At 44.5% G+C, this 22,362-nt stretch overlaps 1 protein-coding gene and 1 non-coding gene across 2 annotated transcripts in view; both read right to left on the bottom strand.

The window, feature by feature from the left end:
* Positions 1-22,362, bottom strand: part of COP1 (COP1 E3 ubiquitin ligase) — a 129,995-nt gene that overhangs the window by 21,023 nt on the left and 86,610 nt on the right. The window contains exons 16-18 of the mRNA XM_035537932.1: positions 18,400-18,517; positions 14,718-14,842; positions 13,485-13,645 (exon numbers count right to left, since the gene is read on the bottom strand). Coding sequence (XP_035393825.1) covers positions 13,485-13,645; positions 14,718-14,842; positions 18,400-18,517 — 404 coding nt within the window. The remainder of the gene's footprint in view (positions 1-13,484; positions 13,646-14,717; positions 14,843-18,399; positions 18,518-22,362) is intronic.
* Positions 114-248, bottom strand: LOC118243818 (small Cajal body-specific RNA 3). The gene has a single exon (XR_004777345.1). It is a non-coding gene; the product is annotated as a small Cajal body-specific RNA 3 (non-coding RNA).

The raw sequence follows: 22,362 nt of genomic DNA, 5'->3' as shown, positions 1-22,362 counted from the left end.
AATTATGCTTAGCTTTGGGTTGCCAATGCCCCCCTCCGGACCTTCACAGCTGGCAGCAGAACAAGCTGTCGAAGTAGCTGCAGGAGCTGTCTAGGCCCATTTTTGGCTTAAAACATGTATGGAGGGGAACGATCCAGTTTAGTTGGCTCTCCTAAAGCAGACAGAGACCTCCACTTTACTCTAGGAAGACTGCAACAGTGGACAAAACACTCTTCGTTTGCCCACAACTGGGCCCAACTGGTCCCACAGCTTCCAGCCCTCGACAACTTCTTGATTAAAACAGTCTTTGGTACAGTCCTTTATCCACAGCTTCTGCCTGCATCAAATCCTAAATGAAACATGATTTAGTGTATGCAAGTAAACTGAAGAAAAAAGGATTCAAATAACAGAAAAATCATCATTAAGTGGGCAAGTTTAACTCAGAAGGTCAGAGTCACTCTGGCCACAAGAAAGAGGCTGCACAGGACACAGGCACAACAGTGCTCGAGAAGGCACGAAAGGCTCCTTTCTTATTCACCTGGTGACTGCTAGCTAGCAGCAGCGCCTGAAGCTGCAGTGCCTTTAATAAGCCCCTAAATCTCCTGGCCTTGACTACCCTCCTAAACCATAGGGACCAGCGTGCCAGCAGTGTGCTGGCTGCCAGTGTCCTTACAGCAAGGCCATTAAACAACACATACGCTTCTTTTTTTTTGGATCTGGTACATGCATCTATTACCAGCTCCCGAGTGTTACTGATCAAACTGTTTTCTTGTGGGAGTCCTGAAATTATGTGATGGACTATCAAGCTCGCAGGTCACAGCCTGTTAGTCCTCAAATTAGACGCTCCCCTCCACCCCATGCTCTCAACTTGCTCCTCCGAAAGGCAAAAAAAAAGATGAAATCATTATTCTGTGCTGTAACTGGAGATTTAGGACAACCTGCATGCTCTACATGCTTCCTGCTGAAAAACAGGAGATTAAAGAGGCATTAATTCTTAAAAGTTATGTTTTTGTTGTTAGCATCACTGCAGCATAAGCACAAAGTCAGGGCTGGCAGCAGCACTGGGAGCGAGTGGAGGCTGCAGCTCTGCCCTGCAATGCCTGCTGCAGGGTCCTGGAGCTCAACTGGACACACTGCAGGGCTGTCAAAGGGTCTGGGCAGCTGGAGCCTCCATTTGTCTTTCCTTGCTATTTTTTTGTTTTGACAGAATCTGAAACCAGGTTCACAGTCTGGAAATACAGCTGCACTAAGGTACTTGAATTTCTGTCCTGGCAACTGCACAAAATCAGCAGTGGCTCAGTTAGTGGCAGACCTTTAAGCTGTCGGGAGGCTTTTGCAGGTGGAAGGAAACCTTTCTTCTTATTGCAAGACAAAATTCCTAATATGCTACACAGATTTAGCCCACTCCACACAACAGCTTATGACAACTTTAGCTTATGACAACTTCAAAAAAAATCAAAAATATTTCCTTTCTAAAGAGCCAGCAAATAAAGAAAAAGCATCTTTGCGTGGTGCACATTACAAGCAGTTCATATGCTCGTGATTTCTCAGTATTGCAGGACTGAAAAAGGATTTTGATAAAGTGAGATCTGGGTAATGTTCTACATCACTGTTTAAGGACAATTCAATCATCTTCTGGATTAAGTCTTGCTCCCGATTAATCTTAAGAGAGTGATGAATAGAAAATCCACGTCCCCGGAATGAGGAAGATTTTATCTGTAAACCCAATTCACAAGTAAAATCATCTCTTACAATGGATAATTCTAGTACTGTTCAAGTTATTTTCACACAGTGGGTATAAAAATTATCTCTAGATATCTCGAATTGAAATGACTGTTTTTAACCCTCATTCTGAACACATGCACAGATTAACAATACTGTATCAAAAAAGGAGCTCAACAATCAAGAAATCCATTAAGCTACCAATGACACTAACAGCCAAGGGGATGTTTAAAAAGATTCAAGCCCATAATGAAAAAAATCGTGCCATTTACTACTGAAATTACAGGAATGAACAAGCCCCTTGTTTAGAGACACAGTACCTCTGATTTCATATCCTTCAGCTACACAAATATGAGAATACAAACCTGAGCTCTGCTGATGAGGGAAGACAACAAACAATTCCAGCATTTGATTACTTTTTTATTATTAATTTCCAGCTAATCTGCTTCCTCCTTCCTTTTTACTACCATTTAAATGCTCTTTCTGAAGAGATGCTGCTGCTGACTTACTCCTTAATAGACATCATGGCTCTGGAGCTGGAGAACACGGCAGGTACCTGCTGTTTCCTCGCAGGCTCTCAAAGCCTGAGAATATAGGACAAAGCACAGTGAATCTGAGAAGGTAAAAACAACTGGACTAAACAAGACTTATTTCTTGTCGCAGCAAACCTATATACACTGCTACATCAGCGGCAGGAAGACAGCTCCTGTGAGAAGTTCACAATCAACTACCCTAGCTACAGCTTCCAGGCAAGAACTAAATGATGCAATAAGAAAGGGACCCTAAAAAACCACAAAGCACATACACAGTATGTGTTCCTCTCGGTAAGGAGAGGCAGAGACAGCGTGGCTTAGCGTGCATCAGATTCGTTACTTCATTAACTCTTATTTATAGGGAGATGGAGTCAAATTCCTCATTCGTGTGTTACCATTCCAGACGAAGAATACAGAAGCCCCATCCTGGCTGAGAACACATTTGTCTGCATCATAAAACCACCTTAAACCTGCTCAGAAAGGAAAACGGAAACTTTAAAGTCTATATAAAAATGAATTCTCACCCGTTCTGGCGTGGGGAGGGAGCTGTAATTCCCAGGTTCAAAACGGGGATCAAAAGCTAAAGATTTTGAGACTGTAGTTGGCTTACAAGGAGACGGTCCTTGTCCCCACCTGCACGTTCAGACAGCTCTGCTCCTGGGGAAAGCAGGGAGCATTCTTACGGGAACCACAGGGATGACTGCAGAAAGCATCCAAGGGACTTGGAGAGGGTTTGAGTTTGCAATCGAGGGCGCCCTGGGAAGGGTGCTGCCAGTGAAGTGAGCCTCCCTGCCCTGGAATCATACTACTATCCAAACATTTATCTAAAAGAAATCTTTAAAGCAGTATTTTTCTTATACAAACATCTGAGCACCAGCAGAGTGATTTCCAGTGTGACTCTCTGCTTATTCTTCGTAAGGTAAATATATACGCTAACATTTTGGAACAAGGAAAACTTGCGTGTTATGAGCACAGGCTGCTGCTTGCTGCAACACCAGAACCCAAATTTCACAAGCTGCTAACTCCTGTTTTACCTCGCGTTCTCAAACGTTGCCCAACTTCTTCTTTTGCACTGTCAAGTCAAGTGAGAACCTAACGAAAACAGAAAGCCTACAGCAAGATGAATCCTTTTGTACTAAATAAGGACATTTGTATTTCACTTCCAGCTCATTTCTCTTTTTTTTAAACTGCTGCTGGCTCAAATTTATCCTTGCTAATGCTGGAGCTAACATGCAAGCTCTAAACCAAGACACATACAGAAGCACTATTAACCTCCTATTTTAATCAAGGATATTTTGTGCTAAACGAGTCAGGACTTTCCATGAGCACACACTTCCCAGACTAGACAGGCTTTCCATTAGTGGGTGGTCTGGAGAACAAACTTGTCCCGATCAGCCTGCTTTGTAGAAAAGCCTGTCTTGGAAGAGAAAGGCAACAATGGCTCAATTGAATTGATCAACTAAGAAACTAGGAAGAAAAGAAAAATTCATGTATGCTTGCTTTGGAGGCTTGACCAAGGATAAGGATGCTGAGTCTCTGCCAGTGAGGAGGGATGTGGTTGCTCCTGCTGCAATTAATTTATAACACTATCTACAGACTACAGGTAAAAGGAACTTTTTTTTTATGGATCTGAACCAATCTTTCCTCCCAGTATATGTAATACTACTTATCTTCCCTCCAGTACTTCTCATTATTATAAATAAGTGGAAAACAATGCAGTTGTCTCATCTGCCCGCTCCCCTGGCTGCGCCTCTCTGCTCAGCTTAATATTCACTTCAGACATACAAAGTAAATCTAGAAAATCCACTACTGCATCGCACAGCTTACTTTCCTACAGCTTTAGCAACCAGATAAAAGTTCAGGAAGCGATTCTGATATACAACAGCATGAAAGAGGTGTCGCTGTTTGAGGCACTGCTTCCCTCGCAGAGCCTTGTGCAAGGGCAAACCCCACTGTGCAGCTGCACGACCGACACCACCAGCACCACTCCTGACCAGAAGGTACTCATTAAATCGTAAAACATTATTTTTGAGCCGTACCTGATTCCCTTCCTTAGACAGGGCTGCTTGTTATAATTGTAGGTATTCTATAGAAAATAATTACATATCCTAATTACATACCCAGGTAGTTTCGATTCCAGCTGACTGCGTGCAGGTTGCTAGCTCATCTGGCCTTGGTTAGGAGGTTGTGACAACACTGAGAAACCTGGTGGAGTTTAACTAGGTTAGAAAGACAAATCCTTTTTGCTGCTACAAAAGCAGTGTCACAAAAGCTGAACTTCTTGCCTTACTAACAAGCAATGCAATTGGCATTAAACTGGTTACAAGTTATGGGGTTTCAAGATGCTCTGGGGTTTTGCTATTGATAATGGAAGTGCAGAAAGCATAAGGAAGCCTTCAGAAGGATTACTCCAAAGCCAAGAACTGTTAATGTAGAGACCTACATAAAGCAAAGCTTTTGCAGACATGTGCATAAATGCTTCTACTTCCATTTCACCCCAGGTTAAATTATCTGATCAAAATCTTGTGCTGGAAAGAAAAAAATCAGTTCATATTTTTTCCACTTCATTTAGACTCTGTAAAACATTAAATCCTTGCCAGTAAAACTGCTTAATTAGGAGCACCAGAGCACAAGGCTGATGCAGCTCATGAACCGCAACTCCTGAATGGTGGTGGCCTCACAGAACTCGCCGTCAGGAGGTGCACCAGAGAATGAGAAAAAAATATTGAGAGGTTGCTTTGACAGTAATTGAAGCAATCTTTTTTTTTTTTTTAAAGGGGATGAGGTTATAAAACCACCTCCAAGCAGCAGTGACAGCAGAACATCAGCAGTGAGGGTTCCAAATATCCTCGGTGTGGGAATTGTGCTGCTCCACTGAAGATGACTTTTGGGTGATGGTGAGCCTGATGGCAATGGCTTCTCGAAACCTGCATCGCTCTTACTGCTCTGAAACCAGGCTCCTCCTTTAGCACAACATGGTGAGATATATTTTTACCCTTGCAGTTCCATCTTAAATGGCCCCTTTGTCCACTTCATAAACCACGAGCCAAGTACTGCCCAGCTCCCTAAGTAGCTTCACATAGCCAGAGCTCATCTCACTGGCTCCTCTGTTCCAACCAGAGATGTCAGCAGATAGATGGCACTTCAAAAAACCCAAACCACGAACAAACAAAGCCAGATGAACTTAACAGTGGAAGGGATAGCAAAGGCTGCTCATGTAGTCTTCGTGATTAACGCAGAGGAGACAACCTTTTGTTGGAGCTTGAGATCAGGCAACAGAAGCTGGCTCCAGTACCTGCAAACCTTGTCTGTTTCTTGTAAGGACTTACTACTTGCAGTGTCTTGGAGCAAATCCCCCTGTGCAGGGACAAGAAGGGGGCAGCAGCAATATTTGGGGAGGGGGGTGGAAGAAATATTAGAGATAGGCCTTCCTATCCAAGGGCTATGAGTTCTGGGGGAAGAGAGCACAAGCCCGCCCCCTCTAAAGCCTTGTACTACAGAGGATGAAAAAACCACGAGGCTGAGCTCTCACAAAGACACCAAGAACAAACATGGGAAAAGAGGAGCTGACAACTCACAGTAAGCAGGTTTCTAGGCATTATCTGAAAAAAAATCTAAGCCTTATAACAACCTAATCAATTGTTTGATTCAGCATCTTTACAGCCTGGCAGGACATGTATCAGAGTTCAGTCCAAGGGTCCAACAGCAGCGCTGCAGAGGTTTGGTGGGGAAGGAAAAAATCATACCAAAGTTTAATTTGATAAGCAAATGCTCCCTGAATATGAATCTGCTTTTATTTGCCCTCCACAGAATACAGAAGGGTGTCCCTGAGCATTACCATAATACAAGCAATTTTCTATTAACTGGTCCTGTTGGGGATACAAGCTTATGTGAAGGGCCCCACAATACATACTGCTGCTCCTCAGCTTGTACGGTACAACCGGGAACTAAGGATGGAGCTGGGAACAAAGTCGAAGTTCCAGGTGCATTCCTGACTTGGTTTCATCCATTATACAACTCAGACCTTCACAACGAATTGATGCTTACTAAAGCAGCAGAGTCCCAACAGGGGAGAAACACAGCCACTTACAAGTTTAATGACAGCTGCAGAGACTTTGCGCCCCCAGCTCACAGCATGTACCATACCAACACAATTTCTGATTGCGTGGGGGGTGCTGCTATTTTCTTAAAACCTAGGAAACAAGAACCTGTGTGGACCTCTGCTTACACTGGAGTGAACTGCAATCCATTATCCATACAGCTGCACCGCTGGGATCAGCTACTGAACTGTAGTGTCAACAGTACCCAGAGTTATGCTGACCACTGTGTCATTCACTTGCTCTAGGAAGGAGATGACTCCAAGAAGGAAGACGTCAGTCCCATCTGCATCATGCTTCTCCTGGTGCTAGGAGAGATGCATTGTTAAGCAAATATCAGCTACGGAAGTCTGAATGTAAGTACTGCCTTCATTCAAGAGGTACGAGCAACTTTGATCTGTCTGTACTTCAAAAAAACATCACCCCCGTGGCAATTTTGTGATTTATGCAGGAAAAGATACACGCCTCACCTTGCAGGAGGAGAGAGGAATTGAGTTTGTAAATGTAAACTTACAACTAACAAATGAAGAAAAAAAGAGCCACCTACACTTCTTGGAGAGGCTATTTTTAAAATAGAAGCTAGAATGATATCAGACTGCTGCAGTACCACAGGGGACCTGAAGTTCCAGGGCTGAACAAAGGCGACAGCCTCATCCCTTCTGCTTGCACAGCCTGCTCTGCATCTAGAAAAGGAGTTAACGTATGCATTATGTACCAGCTACCTGCTGGCATGCCGTGTCGAGCCCTGAAACAGCAAAACAGGGGAGGCGAGGCATCTTTTTCTGTCCCCAAATGCCCCTCAGCAGACATGAGGAGCATGCAGAAGCCAGTGCTAGGGGCAGTGCCTGACACCCTTCAGCCCTGCCCCTGGTGCTCGCTCCCTGTGCTGGGAGGGAGCTCAGAGGGCACCCTGCAACCGGGGAGAGGTGGTAATGAAAGAGCATTTACCAATATTTGTCTTCTTGTACGAAGGAGTCCAACTTAAACACTTTCTCCTAAAGCCTATAATTTGCATAATCACATTACTAAGATGGTCTTTCACACGGACCAAAGTGTCAAAACGTTGACGTTTCAATATAATGCATGAAACATTAATAATAGAGGATGTTTTTCCCCAAGAAATTCTCTGCAGTTGGACTTCAAGGGTTGTGATGAGGAATAAAACACTGTTAGAGTAACATTTTTTTTTAAAAATTAATTCTCTTTGGCCAAACAAAACAAAGCCCCAAAGTGAGTGTTTGAAGAGATGTGGGTATGAAAGAATGCGGGCACGTTCAAAACCAAGGAGCACGCGTACTGAACTGGTGACTTTTTTAACGTCTAAGGTAGAAATTACTCTGCACACAACAATAGTTTTCAAGCAGCATACAAAACAAAATATACTGTGTATATTGGTGTGCATAAGTAATAAGCTAAGATTTGGAAAAAAAACTCAGGCATGCCTGATGTTATCTTGCAATATTCTAGCTGCCACTGAAGATCTGAGATTCCCAAGCAAAGAAAGGAGGAGAAGACATGAAAAAGATAGATTGTAAATATATTTTATTTCCCTTCTAAGACTGGAAAGTGTGAAGCGGCTAAGTAAAAAAAGTCAAAAACGTCTTGTTTAAAGCACAGCCAAAGGCCAGAGAGAAAAGGGCATTTAGAGAGGAGCAGGAAGCTATCACACAGCTTCCAGCTTCACAGCATGCACGCTATGGGGCTTAGACAAGTTCCACCAGAGGAAGAAAATCTTTGAAGATTTTTAGGAGGCAGAGAGAAAAAAAAAGAATAAATCTGATCAAAGCTACGTCTCCTAGCTTTCTTAAAAGCCAATCATTCTCAGCTTGCCATAAACTGCTGCGTGTATCAGTCACAAGGGGAAACTACTGCATTTCCAGGACACTGCAATGCCACACCAGAGAATAACCTGCAAGAACACCACTTTGGGAGATGCTGCTCAGGAATGCCAGGGGCCAGCTTCCAAGGAACCTAAGCCCAGCCCTGCTTCAGGCAAGAAAGGATGAAGCAGAAAACATCAGGTCCCCTCCACAGACACGCTCCCACCGCTGCCTGCTCCCATGCTACCTGGACCAGAGGGAGGCAAAGGACGGTCTGGGTCTGACCACTTCAGGCAGGCTTTTTTCTCTCCCCACAACACACTTCAGTAATCTGAAGCTTAACTGTCATCTGAACAACTAGCTGAGGGTGCTGTGAAAATAAGCAAACCTGAGCCGAAGTTGTAAGTCAAAATTCTTTGCAGTTTTGAGACTTTAAACTCTTCAGCAGCAAAGAAGCACAAAAATATGAAGTGTTCCTCCTGCTCCCCCCCCCAATCCCATTGAAATCAACATTTCAAGTTACAAGGGATGTAGCTGCACTCAATACAAGTTACTCAGGAATGTCACTGAATAAGCAATTTGGTTATTTGGGAACGACAAAGGAGGTTTCATTTCTAATGTTCATAAGTCATCCAAATTAATTAGTGCTTTAAAATGGCAATGAATCACTTCCTAAAATAATTTGTATTGGCTAAATTAAATCCAGTGAAGGGAGCCAATTTGCTGATTGTAAATTATCAGAATCCACACTAGCTCATGTGTATGCTGCGTACCATTTATTAGGCTACTGGGAAACAAAGGATGGCTACTTTTCACCACTGAACAAGATTACAGCCCTATTAAATGACCAGCTTATTGTGAAATAATTACAGGTTTCTATTTAAAGAATTCAAGCCAGACATCATTAAGAAACAAAGCTGAGTGTTAAGGGGAGTTAAAAAAAAAAAAAACACGGAGGAAAAGCTTGCTTTCCAAAGAGCTGCACCAAAAACCTACCTGAAGGGAGTATTTCCATCTTCAGAGATTAACGAAGATTAGTTTGGAGATGTAAGACTAGTTATGAAGATCTCTGTCACACAAGTGCCTAAAGGCAGCCTAATGCCCCAAAGTCCCACAGCCCGCTTCTCTCACTTGTGGCTGGGCAGTTGTTTCCAGACTCCTCTAAATTGAGCTGACTGTTGTGGAGTGCCAACAAGGTGAGGAAATACGCACCAGCACCTCCCATGTCATGCAAAGGAGATGGCTGCACAGCGCTGCCGTGCCCCTGCTCTTCCTCCTGCCGCAGCCCTCCCGACATGCAGCCCCCGACCCTCTCATTAGAGCCAGGTGCCTTGGATACAGTCTGCAGCACTGCTCTCAATGCATTCCCTTCCTTACCCCTCCAAAAGACAGAATATATGTATATTTTATATATACACACACATAAATAAGGCTTTACCTAAGCTAATTTACACAGCATTTTCCTGCTCTTATCTTTATCTCCTTACTCATATCAAAACCTTGACATTTCATCTTGAGAAATCTTTCCCCAGCTAACCTGCTTATCAGCAGTAATGAATACTCATGCAAACAGGTACAAAATTAAATGGAGTCTTTACAGTGATTATGATAGATTGAGCCATGCTTAATCTACATAATCAAATTGCTTCTTTGTTCACCAGTAATACCTTTTTGCTGTCCTGGGAGCAGGTTCAGCATTGGTTTCTCTTCTGACAGCTTCTTTCTGAAAAATGCTAACCGTGACAGGGAAAGGGGCTACTTGAACTGCAACAATTTAAGAGACGTGCGATTCACATCTTGGACTCTGGAATATGGCAAACCATGTCCAAACAAAAGGTGTCCCCTTTATGGAAGGGGAAAACATCATGTCTTTAGCCTGCTTAGATGCTAACAAAACAGAAGAATGTATGCAGCCATCTCAAGACCAGATTTGGGTTTCAAATCAAGTTAGATAAATCCTGCTGAGGTGCCAGAAATAAGGGATGACAGGTATATTAAAAAAACTTGACTTGTGGAACAGAAAGATTTAGTTCTGGGAGGATTCTGAAATGCGTCTCTGATCCTGCTTCTAACTTACCAACTCATAATATCAGGTCACTTCGGCCAACAATTTCCTGAAGCCTTCTCTACTTTTCAAAGTTGATTGGTTTTTAGAGGAAAACGAAGTGACAAATGGCATTACCCACAAAATACAAATAACTGCCTTAAAAAAAATATAGCCCGTTTACCTTTGTTCAAAATGCAGCATCAAAAGCAGCACAAAGGCTTGCTCCCTGAAGTACATGCTGAAACGTTTCTCTTTGACTAGTCTAACAAATATTACCCTACAAGCTAGTGCTCATTTCTAAAAATTACTTAACTGTAAGAGCTGAAAAATAAATAAGCCTTATGCAAAAAGCTAATAAGCACTTACAGAGAACAGTTTCTCTAACTCAATACAGCTTCAACATGTGGAAAAAACACACTGCCTGGACCTCCGCAGCTGGAGAAGCGACAGCTAGAGTAGAAAGGTCTCTGCATCATCCTAAGCAGGGGAAGACCAAGAGAGGGGGGAACAACAGTGGATTCTGGCAAGGACTGCTGGCACAGCTTGACTTTGGCTCAGGAGAAAGGAAAAGCTTGAATTATACAAAAATAGATTTAAGAAAGAATCAATGACATTTCATCTGAAAGTTCTGGTTTAAGTTTTAATTAGGACCCAAGATTTTGCACTTAAGTGCGTGAAATGGAGCACATGTATTTCTGCTTCCCAAGATAACTGACAGATCTGAAACTTACTCATCTCATCTCAAAAGGTTAATTAAAGAACAGTCCTTGAGAGCAACACCACAGGGAAACAGAAGAGTCTGCTCTGCTGGGGTGTCCTGGGGAAAAGCTGGCACACAGCGCCCGCAGCCCCCCACCTGAAACACTCCCATTTGCGAACCGAAGTTACCGCACAGTGACCACTGCCATGGAGATGAGCAAGATGGTGTTGAACTGGCCCAACAAGGCACAGAGACCAGCACAAAGCTTACCCACAGCATTTGCTACGGCTCTTTGGCAGGTTTCCTAGCCTGTGCTGAGCTCTGCGTTTCGACATAGGTATCCTCCAGCAGAACCAGCACGACCACCCCCAGCAGTAAGAGGTAGGTGTGGTAGCTCTTGTAATGAGGAAACTAAGGCCGGGTGACTCACTCAGGATCAAAGTCTGTAATTAAGCTAGAAATAGGCTGTAAATTCGCCAATTCCCAGACATACTGACAGCACTGCAAGGCGAAGGACTTCTCTCATCCGAGCATCATTAAAAAACACGCCATCTTTTAAGGAGCCTGTACATATGCAGCTCATTTGAGAATCTTGTCAATTTAAGAGACATTATCAAAAAGAATAAAAGTTCCATCATTTGAGCAAGACTTTGCGGATGTAAGTGACCTTTGGCTGTGCGGTAATTTAATTTCCAAAGAACATGAGCAAAGTCTCAATTAGACCTGAGAGGACCACTGCACCCTTACAAGAGGGAGAACAAGTGTGCGGGTGCGTCGCTGAAGAGCACTTCACGTCTTGGGGAGGCTGGAGGGACGGTACAAGGAAACATGAAGGCTTCTTGGCAAAAGCAAGCGTGACTGCTTGCTCAGGATGTAAAGCAGGATGGCACGCGCTGCAGACAGGTAAAACAAAATGCTCAGCCAGTGGTTCTCAGATCACAGGCAGCTTTTTGCTGTTTTCGTTACAAACGGAAGGCAGGTACTGAGTCTGCCATGGGAGAAACACTAATTTGAAAGTAGCCCAGGGAAAAGCAGAGGAGTGATAGGAAAAGAATCAGAGTGGTGATGGATTCTGAATGCCGCTTAACAAGGGAAAGCTTAAACATTATTTGGTGCAATCTTTATGGGCCTGATTTAACTGTTCCTGAATTGTTATGGTTGTAAATCCTTACGTTTTCATTGCACAGATATTTTAGTTCTAGTTATGAAGAATTGTTTGACAGCCCTTGGTCACTGCTCAGAAGTTTCCCAGCAGTTTGAACAGCAGGTTTGTAAAGGACAGTAAGCCTGGTAAGGAGCGGGCAACAACAGAAATAATGCAAGGGGTGAGACCACAATTATCGTGTGGTCTGTAGGAAAGCTGCACAGGAGATCAGCAGGACAACCCAACAGAAAAACACTGTAGTAAAAAAGTTAGAGAAAGAGCATATATGGACCCAGGTTCCCACAGCACATTTTTATCCAGCAGAAACAAAATTACAGAACTTCCAATAGTCACTCTTCATCTGAGATGTGCCATCTGTATATATGAAATCCCCCTAAATCCCCAGCCAGAAAAACATCAGTGACCCTACATCATTTACCCTTGTGCCCACTGCTCAAACTGAAACACCCCACTTTTCAATTTTCAATTGAAAGTGCAATCTATTATTTCAGATGCTTGATCTTTGTTTATTTTTATTTTTTCTCCACTCAGAAGCATTCATCTGACATTCATGACAGTTACAACTGAATCACAGTTGTGGGGGCAGTTTCTTCATACTGAAACAGATTGGTAGATGCTACCCTTCCAAAATGTTATCTTTGTGAATGCAAAGTCTCAGGACATCAATTAGGCAACATTCCATTTTAGCTGCTTGATAAAGCCGTGTTTAGGATGAGCTCCTCTCCTCGTCCTCCCAGCAAACCAGTTAAATATCTGATCTCCAAACACTTACATAGGAGAGAGTCACTTGCTCACAAGGTTTTTTTTTTTTTTTTTACAAAAGGTTTTCAAAGAGACTCAGAATTTACAAGCAGCATTCTCAGCCTCCAAAGCAGCCCCACGCCTAAAGAACACTCTCAAAAGTGGATTCAGGTTTGCTTGCAGCATCAGTACATGCTTTACATATATGAATTGCCTGTCACTGAAGTAACTGCAGCCTGGGCTCACCTTTTACATCTTTACTTATCTAAACACATGGCATGTATTTCAATGAGCAAGCCCATGTGGACAGTGTAACATTTAAATAAAGGTGCACAGTATCTGTAAATGCCTTTGTTAAAGCAACGAAACTGCTGTACAATACACAAACAACTTGCATGTCAGAGAAACAGTTCTCCTTTGGGGATTTCGGATGCAAAAGAAAAGAAATTCAGACACAGCTGGAAGAATTTAGACCACAGCAGTCCCTTGTCCCCCAACCTCCCCCTCCCACGGTCCACAGTGCTTCAGTTACCCTGCAGCTCTTCACTTTCTTACACTGGTCTGTACTATCCACGACCAGGAAAACACCAAATGCAGTCAAACCCTCAGCGGTGTCATTCCCTAAGCGAGCAGGAGGCATCCCTTTAGCACCCAGCCAGCTGACCGAGCAGGAAGCTTACCCCATCTGGAAGCGCCCTCCAGCAGACAGCACTCACAAACTCATTTGTGTCATCTTCCTTCCTGTCCTTGTCCAGGACGCTCTTGACCGTATCAAACTTGAACGTCAGCAGTGTCTTTGAGAGGCCCTTATAGTATAGGTAAAGGGAATTATTTTCGCTTCCTGGAAATAAAAAGTAAGTATGCAAGATTACATTCTGCAAAGAGACACAAAAATAAACAACAAAAGAGCTAAGAAGCCTTAAAGACATGACACTTCCTCCTAGCAGTTATCATTGTGCTCATGGTGCCTTAGCAACTGGGCATGCTCCACAGCAAACTTTCACAATGCTTAAAACAGAGCCAGGCTTTATTACAAGACAACTGTAAAATATCCAGGACCCCAACCTTACTCCAGAACTTCCTTAGGGCCCAGCAATCCAAGCAGTGCATCTACACTAGCACGCGGAACGCCTGCTCGGCGTTACAGCCATGAGGCAGGTAGCACTGTCACAGTTTTGCTTGCAGTAATCAGATATGACAGCTTGGTCTATGGAGGTTTAAGTAAGAGAAACTAGACAGTGTGCAGACTTTGTTTAGAAATCCATCCCAGTTTCTGCCTTGCAAGCCGTGGAGAGATCAGAGAACACACAAGCTAAGGTTCTCCTCCCCGCAGCACTGGAGCAGCCATCCCACAGGGATCAGCATGCCATTGCTCTTCCACCAAGACTTGATTTGCAGGGGTTCAACAGTCCGACGTAAGTGGCAAAGAGACAAGCTACCAAAGGAGTAACTGCTTAAGGGTGATTTAGTTTTCTGAAAGCTGTTCACACGGAGGGAGTCATTGCTTCGCCATGCAGAATGCTGTACTAAGTGACAAGAATGTGATCGCTCGTGTGGTCCAGGCTACTGACCTTTCTTAGAAAGATACAGGAGGATGTGTCAGTTGATAAACTTTAAAGACATACACCGCATCAACAGCAACTACATTAGCAATCAGCTTTTGGTGACAGCAAGCCCAAATCATCATATATAAAGACCTCATCTCTAATGAGAGGAAACTAAGTTCACAACTCCTTAGATCAGGCTCCTTACACCATTCCCTGTGAAGGGAGAGGAGGGTGGAAGCTCAGACCAATCCTCTAATTAAGAGGTCCACACAGTTATTTGGTACCTTGCTGGTATGCTTTGCAAATGGAGAGGCAGGAGCTCCAAGGAGTCACCCTAACACGTATCAGGATGGCTGCTCTACTTACCACAGGCAATGTAGTCTCCGTTGGACGCCAGCCCTACAAAATTCTTCTCGTTGATGTGACCCTTGAAGGAGCGCAAACAGTGAGGTTTCCCTACATTCCAGAGCTTCAGCTGACTGTCTGTTGACCTGAAAACAACACTTAAAGTTACACTGCTGCCATATGGAAGGTAATCCTCACTTGAAACACTGCTCCTTAACACTCTACTTGCAACGGAAGTGTGGGAAGTCTCGGTGCACTCCGTGAGATTTATTTCACTTTCAGTCACATGCAACCCAGCTTGAGCTTGGAAAAGGATCACATCATCTTAAAAGACCATCAAAATGCATTACATGTTTGAATAAAATAATTCCTATTACTCTCCCTTTCTCCAATCAATTGCAGAATCCTCCACTGAATTGTACACAGCCTGTGGTCCTTCACTGCCTCCTCCAAATCCTTGCATATCCAGGACACTTTTTTTTTTTTTTTTTAACATTTATTTAACCTCTACAGAATAGACAAAGGCCGTTCCTTTCTGCCTGCTTGCTCCAACTCTCATTCATGCCTTTACAGGACTCAAGGTAGGAAGCAGTCTCCTCCCCTCCAGCTGCCCTGAAAGCAGGGTGTTCTCCTCCTGCCCAGCATCAGGGGACTGCCTGGATACAAATCTCAAACTCCATTTTCACCTTGACAGCAAAGCTAAATATTACTTTTAAAAATACACAACTCTGTTGGGATAAAAATCAAAATCGATGTTTTACATTGTTCCCCCACATGCACGCATACCTGCCTTCAAAATGTTTTCCTGCTTACCATTAGCAAACACTTCCCTTTTGGCAAAGGAAGAGAGGTGTGGGTAGTCTTCTATGCCTGGCAGAGCTCAACTGAACTAGGAAGACCGCAGGTCTCTGGGATATAGGATTAATTTGTCTCCCCAAATCCAAGGGAACTTGAGTCTCTCACCTCCCAGGAGGTAATTCTCCAGCAAACACCAGCTTTGGATATTCTTGCACTCCCTGACTTAGGGCGATGCAATCCGCAGTACATCAAGAAGTGCTGATGTGGTGGGGACTAGAGCCCAGCTAACCCACCCTTGAGAAAAAGAGAGCTGTTCTAATCTGAAATTTGAAAGGGATTGGGAGTAGGACCTGTCATCCTGCTGAGGTGAAGAGAGGGGAGGCAGGTACAGGTTGTGTTACCCAACCTTTCTGCTTTCCAAATATTAGAAGCTGAAAAAAAAACAACAATATCCATCAAATATTCCTGACATTAGTCCTGCACCAATGTCACATTTGCCTAAAAATATAGCACAAGAGAGATGCACCTTGTGCTCTACTGCAAAAACCTTATCTCAGCCCTCAATGACAGCTGGAATGACAAAGGAGTGATAAGGGAGCTGCAGCAAGATTTGTTAGTCATTTGTAATAATAGCACGAGGTCAGATCACAACAAAGGTATGAACTTTATCTCTAATACTGTGACTCGAGCAGAAGTGCAATCCTGGTCCCAGGTCTTGACTGGGGGCGCCCTAAAACAGAGTATTTGTTTTCTCTGTCTGACTGTTCCACATCCATTGCTGCGCTATGCTGCAGCTCCCTCCCTTCCCTGCTCTTGTACTTACCACCACGGCAAAACATTGAAAGGGAAAAAAGATATATACCACCTTTTTTTTTTTTGCCCAGAGGTAGAGGGACAAGCTTTCTTTGCTATTAGGGTAGCAATATTATTTTTAAAGCGCTGCTTTTTAAAGCTTCAGAGTTGCTTGGAAACTAAACACTTCTGAAAACAGAGTGAAGCAGCGAAAGAAAATCCCTGGTCTACAAGCTGTCAGGTTCCTGTGACAGCTCGTGCTCTCAGCTAACCCATCAAGAAGACCTTATGTATACAGGCACTTAACCTCCATGTTATATTCTAGATCTCCCCGTTAAAATAGAAACACTTAGCCTATTAACTAATGGAATGCTTTTCCTGTTAACAATTTCTCATGAAGCTCTAGCCACGTTTTCATTGCTTAGGACAAGTGCGCCATGTAAGATGACGGTTACCTGCCACTACACCACAAGTACAGGAAAAGGCCGTTGATCCCTCTGCTATTACACTGCTCTTCTGGTTTCATATCCTCTCCAAAAAAACATCATGGATGCGTTGCTCTGTTAAAACTGCCTCTCTGTAAATCAGCACTGCAATCAGCGCGTTGTGCTAAATACCAGGCAGTTCTGAACATTCCTGAGGTCAAAACCTAACTCTACAAAGCACACTAAATCAATGCAATCTATAAAACAGCTTTAGTTAAAAAATCTGGAGAATATGAACATACTTTTTTTCCCCCCCTTAAAAGGGATTAGTGTTTTGTTTTTGTGAGTCACTACTGCCGACTGCCCAGTTTACACAATTAAGACATGAAAAATAATCTACTCTCCCCACCATTTCTTTCTGTTCACACACAAAGATAGGTGAGCCCTGCAGTTAGTTCCCTTGCCCTGGTGTTGCCTGTCCAGGTCTGACAGCCCTTTTTCTATTCCTCCCAGGACTCTGGGATAGCTGTTCTCAAGTGGCCAGCTCAAGCAGGACAGCACTATTCTGTCCTGAAGCATCACACATATGATGCTCCACTTGATCATGGCTGTAAAACGTTCCCAACTTCCTTATGTCTCTATTTAAATGCGTTCTTCTTAGTCAGATTTGGTTCAAAGCATTCAATTTAATTTGCTCTGTGTTCCAGGTATGAATTAACACCCTTACAAAGAGCTATAATGCTAATGGAATTAAGAAGAGAGGAACTGGTAAGCAGCACTAGAAGTCACCAGGGAACCTTCCATCACACCGCTCACATCAGCATAATTTACCAGCAGTCTGAATGCTCACATGAACACCTTAAAAAAAGCTCTGCTTTGGCTCCAGCCTGCTAGAGCAAGCTATGTGCAAACCGAGGACAGAACTGGGGTGGATAACCATCCCCTCAGCACAAGGCAGCAAGCCTACTTTCTGGGACTAGACCTAACCCTGTGATTCAGCCCTGCTGCCCTCTGATGACAATACATTTGTGTGTAACACTTAAGATACATACCCGCTGGCAGCCTACAGACCCCAAAGGTTTCTTGCATTTTCCCCATCATTTAACAGTTATTTTAAACACACATGTAATTTCCCCACATGACCCGACAGACACTCATTCCTACACACAGGAAAACATATCTAGAACTGAGGCAGCCCCGTGGTTTTGGGGCAGTTGTAACCGAGTTGCTTTATGGCCATGGCTAAACACCCTCTTGGGATGTAGCAATACTATTTGATCATTTCTGTCACTCACCAGCTGCCCTGTTACTGCACATCGGTAACATCCCCGGGGCTGCCAGCAGCCTCCTGTACAGCAGAGCTGTGCTCAGGAGCACCCCCAGCACACGAGCTCTTCAGAAGGGGACCATCCACTTGCACCTTCCCAAACTCAGGGCTTGTGGTCAGAAGCTGAATCTGTTTGCCTCAGCGTTCCTCTTAAGCTTTTTAGCTCCACAAGACAGAGCAGAGCCAAGTGACACCAGGAACAAATTTCTATTTTTGTCTTCGAAAAAGCAACAATCTGCTTCCGAAAAGCACAGCAGCTACTGTGCGCACCCACCCACACGGGGGAACTCGCACAAGGGCCCCGACGACTGCCAGAAACCAAGGGCTACAGTTTTTAGCCTACCTAATAGGAAATACTTACGCGGAGACAATTTCTTCCCCACTCACAAATTTTGCATAGGAGACTGCCTTGCGATGCCCTTTGAACACCATGATGGGCTGCTTAGTGTTGCGGAGGTCGTAGTAGTGGACACAGTGATCTGAGGATGAGAAAGAAGAGGTCAAATTCATCCGCTGGGGGAGGACGCATGGGACCTCTCGGAGGGAATCAGCTCACGCTGGAAGCCCTGACAATGGTTTCCACATCTCAGTTCAACCCTCATCTAGGGTAAATAGTCTACACTATCGGAAAGTAGTGTTTAAAAGCAGACTGCTTAAAATGGCCCCAAAATTTAGTTCTGCAAACCCCACTTAGCCCACGTGCAAGGCAGCAGCTAAGAGAACCCTTGCTGCTCCTGCCTCCCTTCTTGGCGCTGTGCCTGGGCAGGCTAATTGCCAGTTCTCATTCCCTGCTCCCCCCCCTTTCCTTCCTCAATCTGTCCCCTCTTGGAAAACTGTTCAAGAACCTTAGGCTACACACTCAGTCTGTCCACCACTTCACAGGAGAGTGGAAAACAGGGCCTAAATTTCTCATGGGTAACCCCTATACTTTTGTTTTTGGCTTTATTACCAAGAGAGAATTAGCATTTCTGCTAATGAGAGAGCAGAGACTAGATTCCAATTCTTCTCAAGATTTAATTCGCAGATGTGCTGCAGTGCCACAGCCACATAAAAGGGATTGCAACAGAATCAGTGGTACACTTTATTTTCTGCACAACTGTGTCAATTCCCAGGAAAACAAAAACAAAGCAAGAATAGCAGCCCCCGTGAGATCCAAGCCCCAAAGACACACAGTACTCCTTCCAGCTCAGCAAGGTTAATAAGCTTCTCCCTCCCTGACTTGCCATCATTAATGTTGGGCTTCATTTAATTATCCCCTGCTGTTCTGGACATTCAGGAAGGGGAGGCCACATGCATGCATGGAGACAGAGCAGGAAGCCTCCCTTCTCAGCAGGCAACTCACAGCACCCAGACATCAGCTGAAAACTGCTCTGACCCTCCTCCCACTGAAACAGCACACCCCCAGTGGCAGATTATCACAGAGATTGCATGGAAATGCATTTAAATGCCAGTAGCTACAGCTATTTTCGTATTTGCACGGAGTTTCAAAGCAGGGCTCTCAGCCATACAAACAGCACCCGGCTGTCTCAAAATCCCATGTGGTTCGAGAGATAACTGGATTCCTATTGATCAGGCTACAGCTACAGAAGCTGCCTTCGGAGCAAGTGTAGCTTTCCACCTGCATTACCGGGCTAATTGCCAGCCACGGCAGGACAGGGGACTACAGGAGGAACCTGCAGTGAAACGTGGCGAGCAGGCAAGTCGTCCTCTTTGCTTTGGGCATCCGCATATCAATCCAGCACCAGTGAGGTCTCCAGCAAGAGCTTCCCAGCTGTCCCCCCTCAAGACTCTTCTCTACATGCCTCAGGCTTCCTCCACAGGGTGCAGCGGAGTTTGGGCAGTGATGGGCTGGAGCTCAGCAGCTCTCAAGCTCGCTCCTATGAGCGCCGAAACACCTGCACATGCCGCACCCCAAGCGTTCCTTCGCATGATGCTCTCATTTCTTCTTCCCCCGAAATGAAAACCCTCAGAACCGCTGCTACTATCGACCAAAATCCCCAGAGCGTCCCTACTATTTGGGCATTTTAATCGTCTTTAGAACAAAATGATGCTATAAAGGGCTTATTCACCAGAGGGGATAATTTTCAAGGGGACTTGAGATTAATCGCTGACATCCCTTCAGTAAGAGCCGGGTATCTCGCTCCCTTCCACCTCTTGGAAAACTCAGCCAAAAGCAGATCCATTTCCTAGCCTGGCCAGCACACCCGATCCTGGAGCTAGAAAACAGTTAAGTGGTGATCGTTATTTTAATGAGCAGAAATGATTCCAGCAGGGCTTTCTATTAGGAGCCAGGTAGCAGATAAGCCTCTCAAGCCTCTTTTTGCTCCCAGTTTCAGCCTCCCCTCCAGCTGGCCTGTCATTAGGAAACCTTCTGAGCACCAGATTTTATCCTTCAGAGGGTGACAAGGAACAGAGGTACCTGCGGAGGGCCTGAACAAGAGCACCTGTCAGCAGCTGGAGCAATGCTGAGCAGGAGAGCTGGAGCAGGAAAAGCCAAGGCCATTTGCTGCGAAGGGCCATGAAGTTGCATTTGCCTTCTGAACATCACCATGAACAGCTGTAAGGCCGCTGGCAGCTGGCCCCAGCACAACGTGCCTCCCCATGCCAGCAGGGCCATCAATCACTGCCTGCTCTCAGCACAGCAAGCACAAGGGAATGGCAAGGCCAGGGGGTTCTAAAATTAGCCACTTAATTATTAATTGATTATTTCAGCAGCCAAAGCACTGGCTCACAATCAGCACTTTTTTTTTTTTAATTCAACCGAAGCAGCTATTTTTAAGTAGACATATGAAGACTTATGCCTGCTGCATTCATTAAAACCCAAACAGGTGGTCGTGTTTTACAGTTAAAGAGATACTCTCTCTTTTAGGCCATATGGGCTTTCCGAAAACAAGATAAAAATGCCATCTGCTGAGGAAGCAGAGCCTGAAAACGAAGCTAATGAGAAAAATACAACTCCCAGGTAGACTGGCAGGAGCCTCGTGGGGCACATTCGGATGAACTGAGGCTGACCACGAGGACAGCATCAGGGGCACAGCGCTCAACATGGCTCCGAGAAGGGGCAGTCCTGCTCCCAGCTGGTAGTCAGCAAAAGAGGGGGGCACCGAGGGGACACAAACAGTTCCCAAACTCTGCAGTAGCTCCTAAACTCCTTAAACGCCATTTGCTCCTGCCCTCAGCGTTTCTAGAAGCCACAAAGTGCATGCGTTTCATTGCTAGCCAGCATGCACAGGCTCATTTGCTTCTCATTCCCCTCCTCAACCACTCAACCATCAGCATTATAATCAACTTTCAGTGTTTTTTTTCAGCTCTACAGTTTCTATCCCTGGCCAGAAAACTCACTTAAAATAATTTCAGCTTGAAAACAATGCTCCCACAGTTAAAAGTCTCACTCCTAACCTTAGGCAGCAACAACTCACTGCTTTACTTTTTCTTTTGTGTTCTGGCTTAATTGAAATATACATAATGGGAAAGAACATGTATACATACCGGAACAAATTAAACACTCCAAAGCAATTCTCATCCAGTTCAATGTCACTGCATAAGCTGAGCAGGACAGAGTCCTGCTGCTGCTCCTCCTGAATCCCAATTCTCTCTGGCAGGCCATATTATGTCTTTTTTTTTTTTAATGGTCTCAAAAGGCAAAAAGAGCAGCTCAACTCTGCTGCTGCTGCTGAGAGGTCACAGACCATGAGTCCGAGTTTTTAAATAGTGCTTTGCCAGATCTGCTTGCTTCCCTGAAGGAGGCTACGCTCTCACCTTCGAGCTGCCTAGTGACGACTAATCACAAATTCGGACTTTTTACCGCAAGTGCTGACAAGTCCAACAAAACTTCCGAAAGATCTCGCAGCCTCTTCAGAAAATATAGCCCATGTCAGCAGAGGCTGGCATCACTCACTGCTTATCAGCTCATAAATTCCCAAGACTCCAGCTGGCAGGAGCAGGGCAGGCAGGAAGGCCACTTCTGCAGCGTGCAAGGCGAGGAGAGGAGCGTCTCCATCTCTGCTTGGTTGCAGGGGAGGGGGTCCAGTGAACAAACCGATGATGTGGTTCCACAATCTTAGGAAATCAGGTTAAAAACTTCTGAAAAGAGCTGGGAATTGCTAATGGAGCCAGCAGCATCTTAGATAATTTTAGGACTGTTCAAAAAAGATGTAATTGCTCTTGGATTTTTCGCTGTTTAAACAAAAGAGGCAAAGTCCATGTTTTGCCAAAAGTGATTTCCCCTTACTCTTCAGGAGATTTGTTACTAAAATTCACAAAGCAGCTGTTACTAGAAGGCTCGAGGCTCACATCACCTAGTGCAAAACTCTTAAAATGTACT

This window comes from Cygnus atratus, chromosome 8, assembly GCF_013377495.2.
Source record: "Cygnus atratus isolate AKBS03 ecotype Queensland, Australia chromosome 8, CAtr_DNAZoo_HiC_assembly, whole genome shotgun sequence".
In the NCBI taxonomy this organism is placed as follows: domain Eukaryota; kingdom Metazoa; phylum Chordata; class Aves; order Anseriformes; family Anatidae; genus Cygnus; species Cygnus atratus.
Note: the sequence above shows the minus strand (reverse complement) of the source record. Positions and strands in the feature narration are given on the sequence as shown.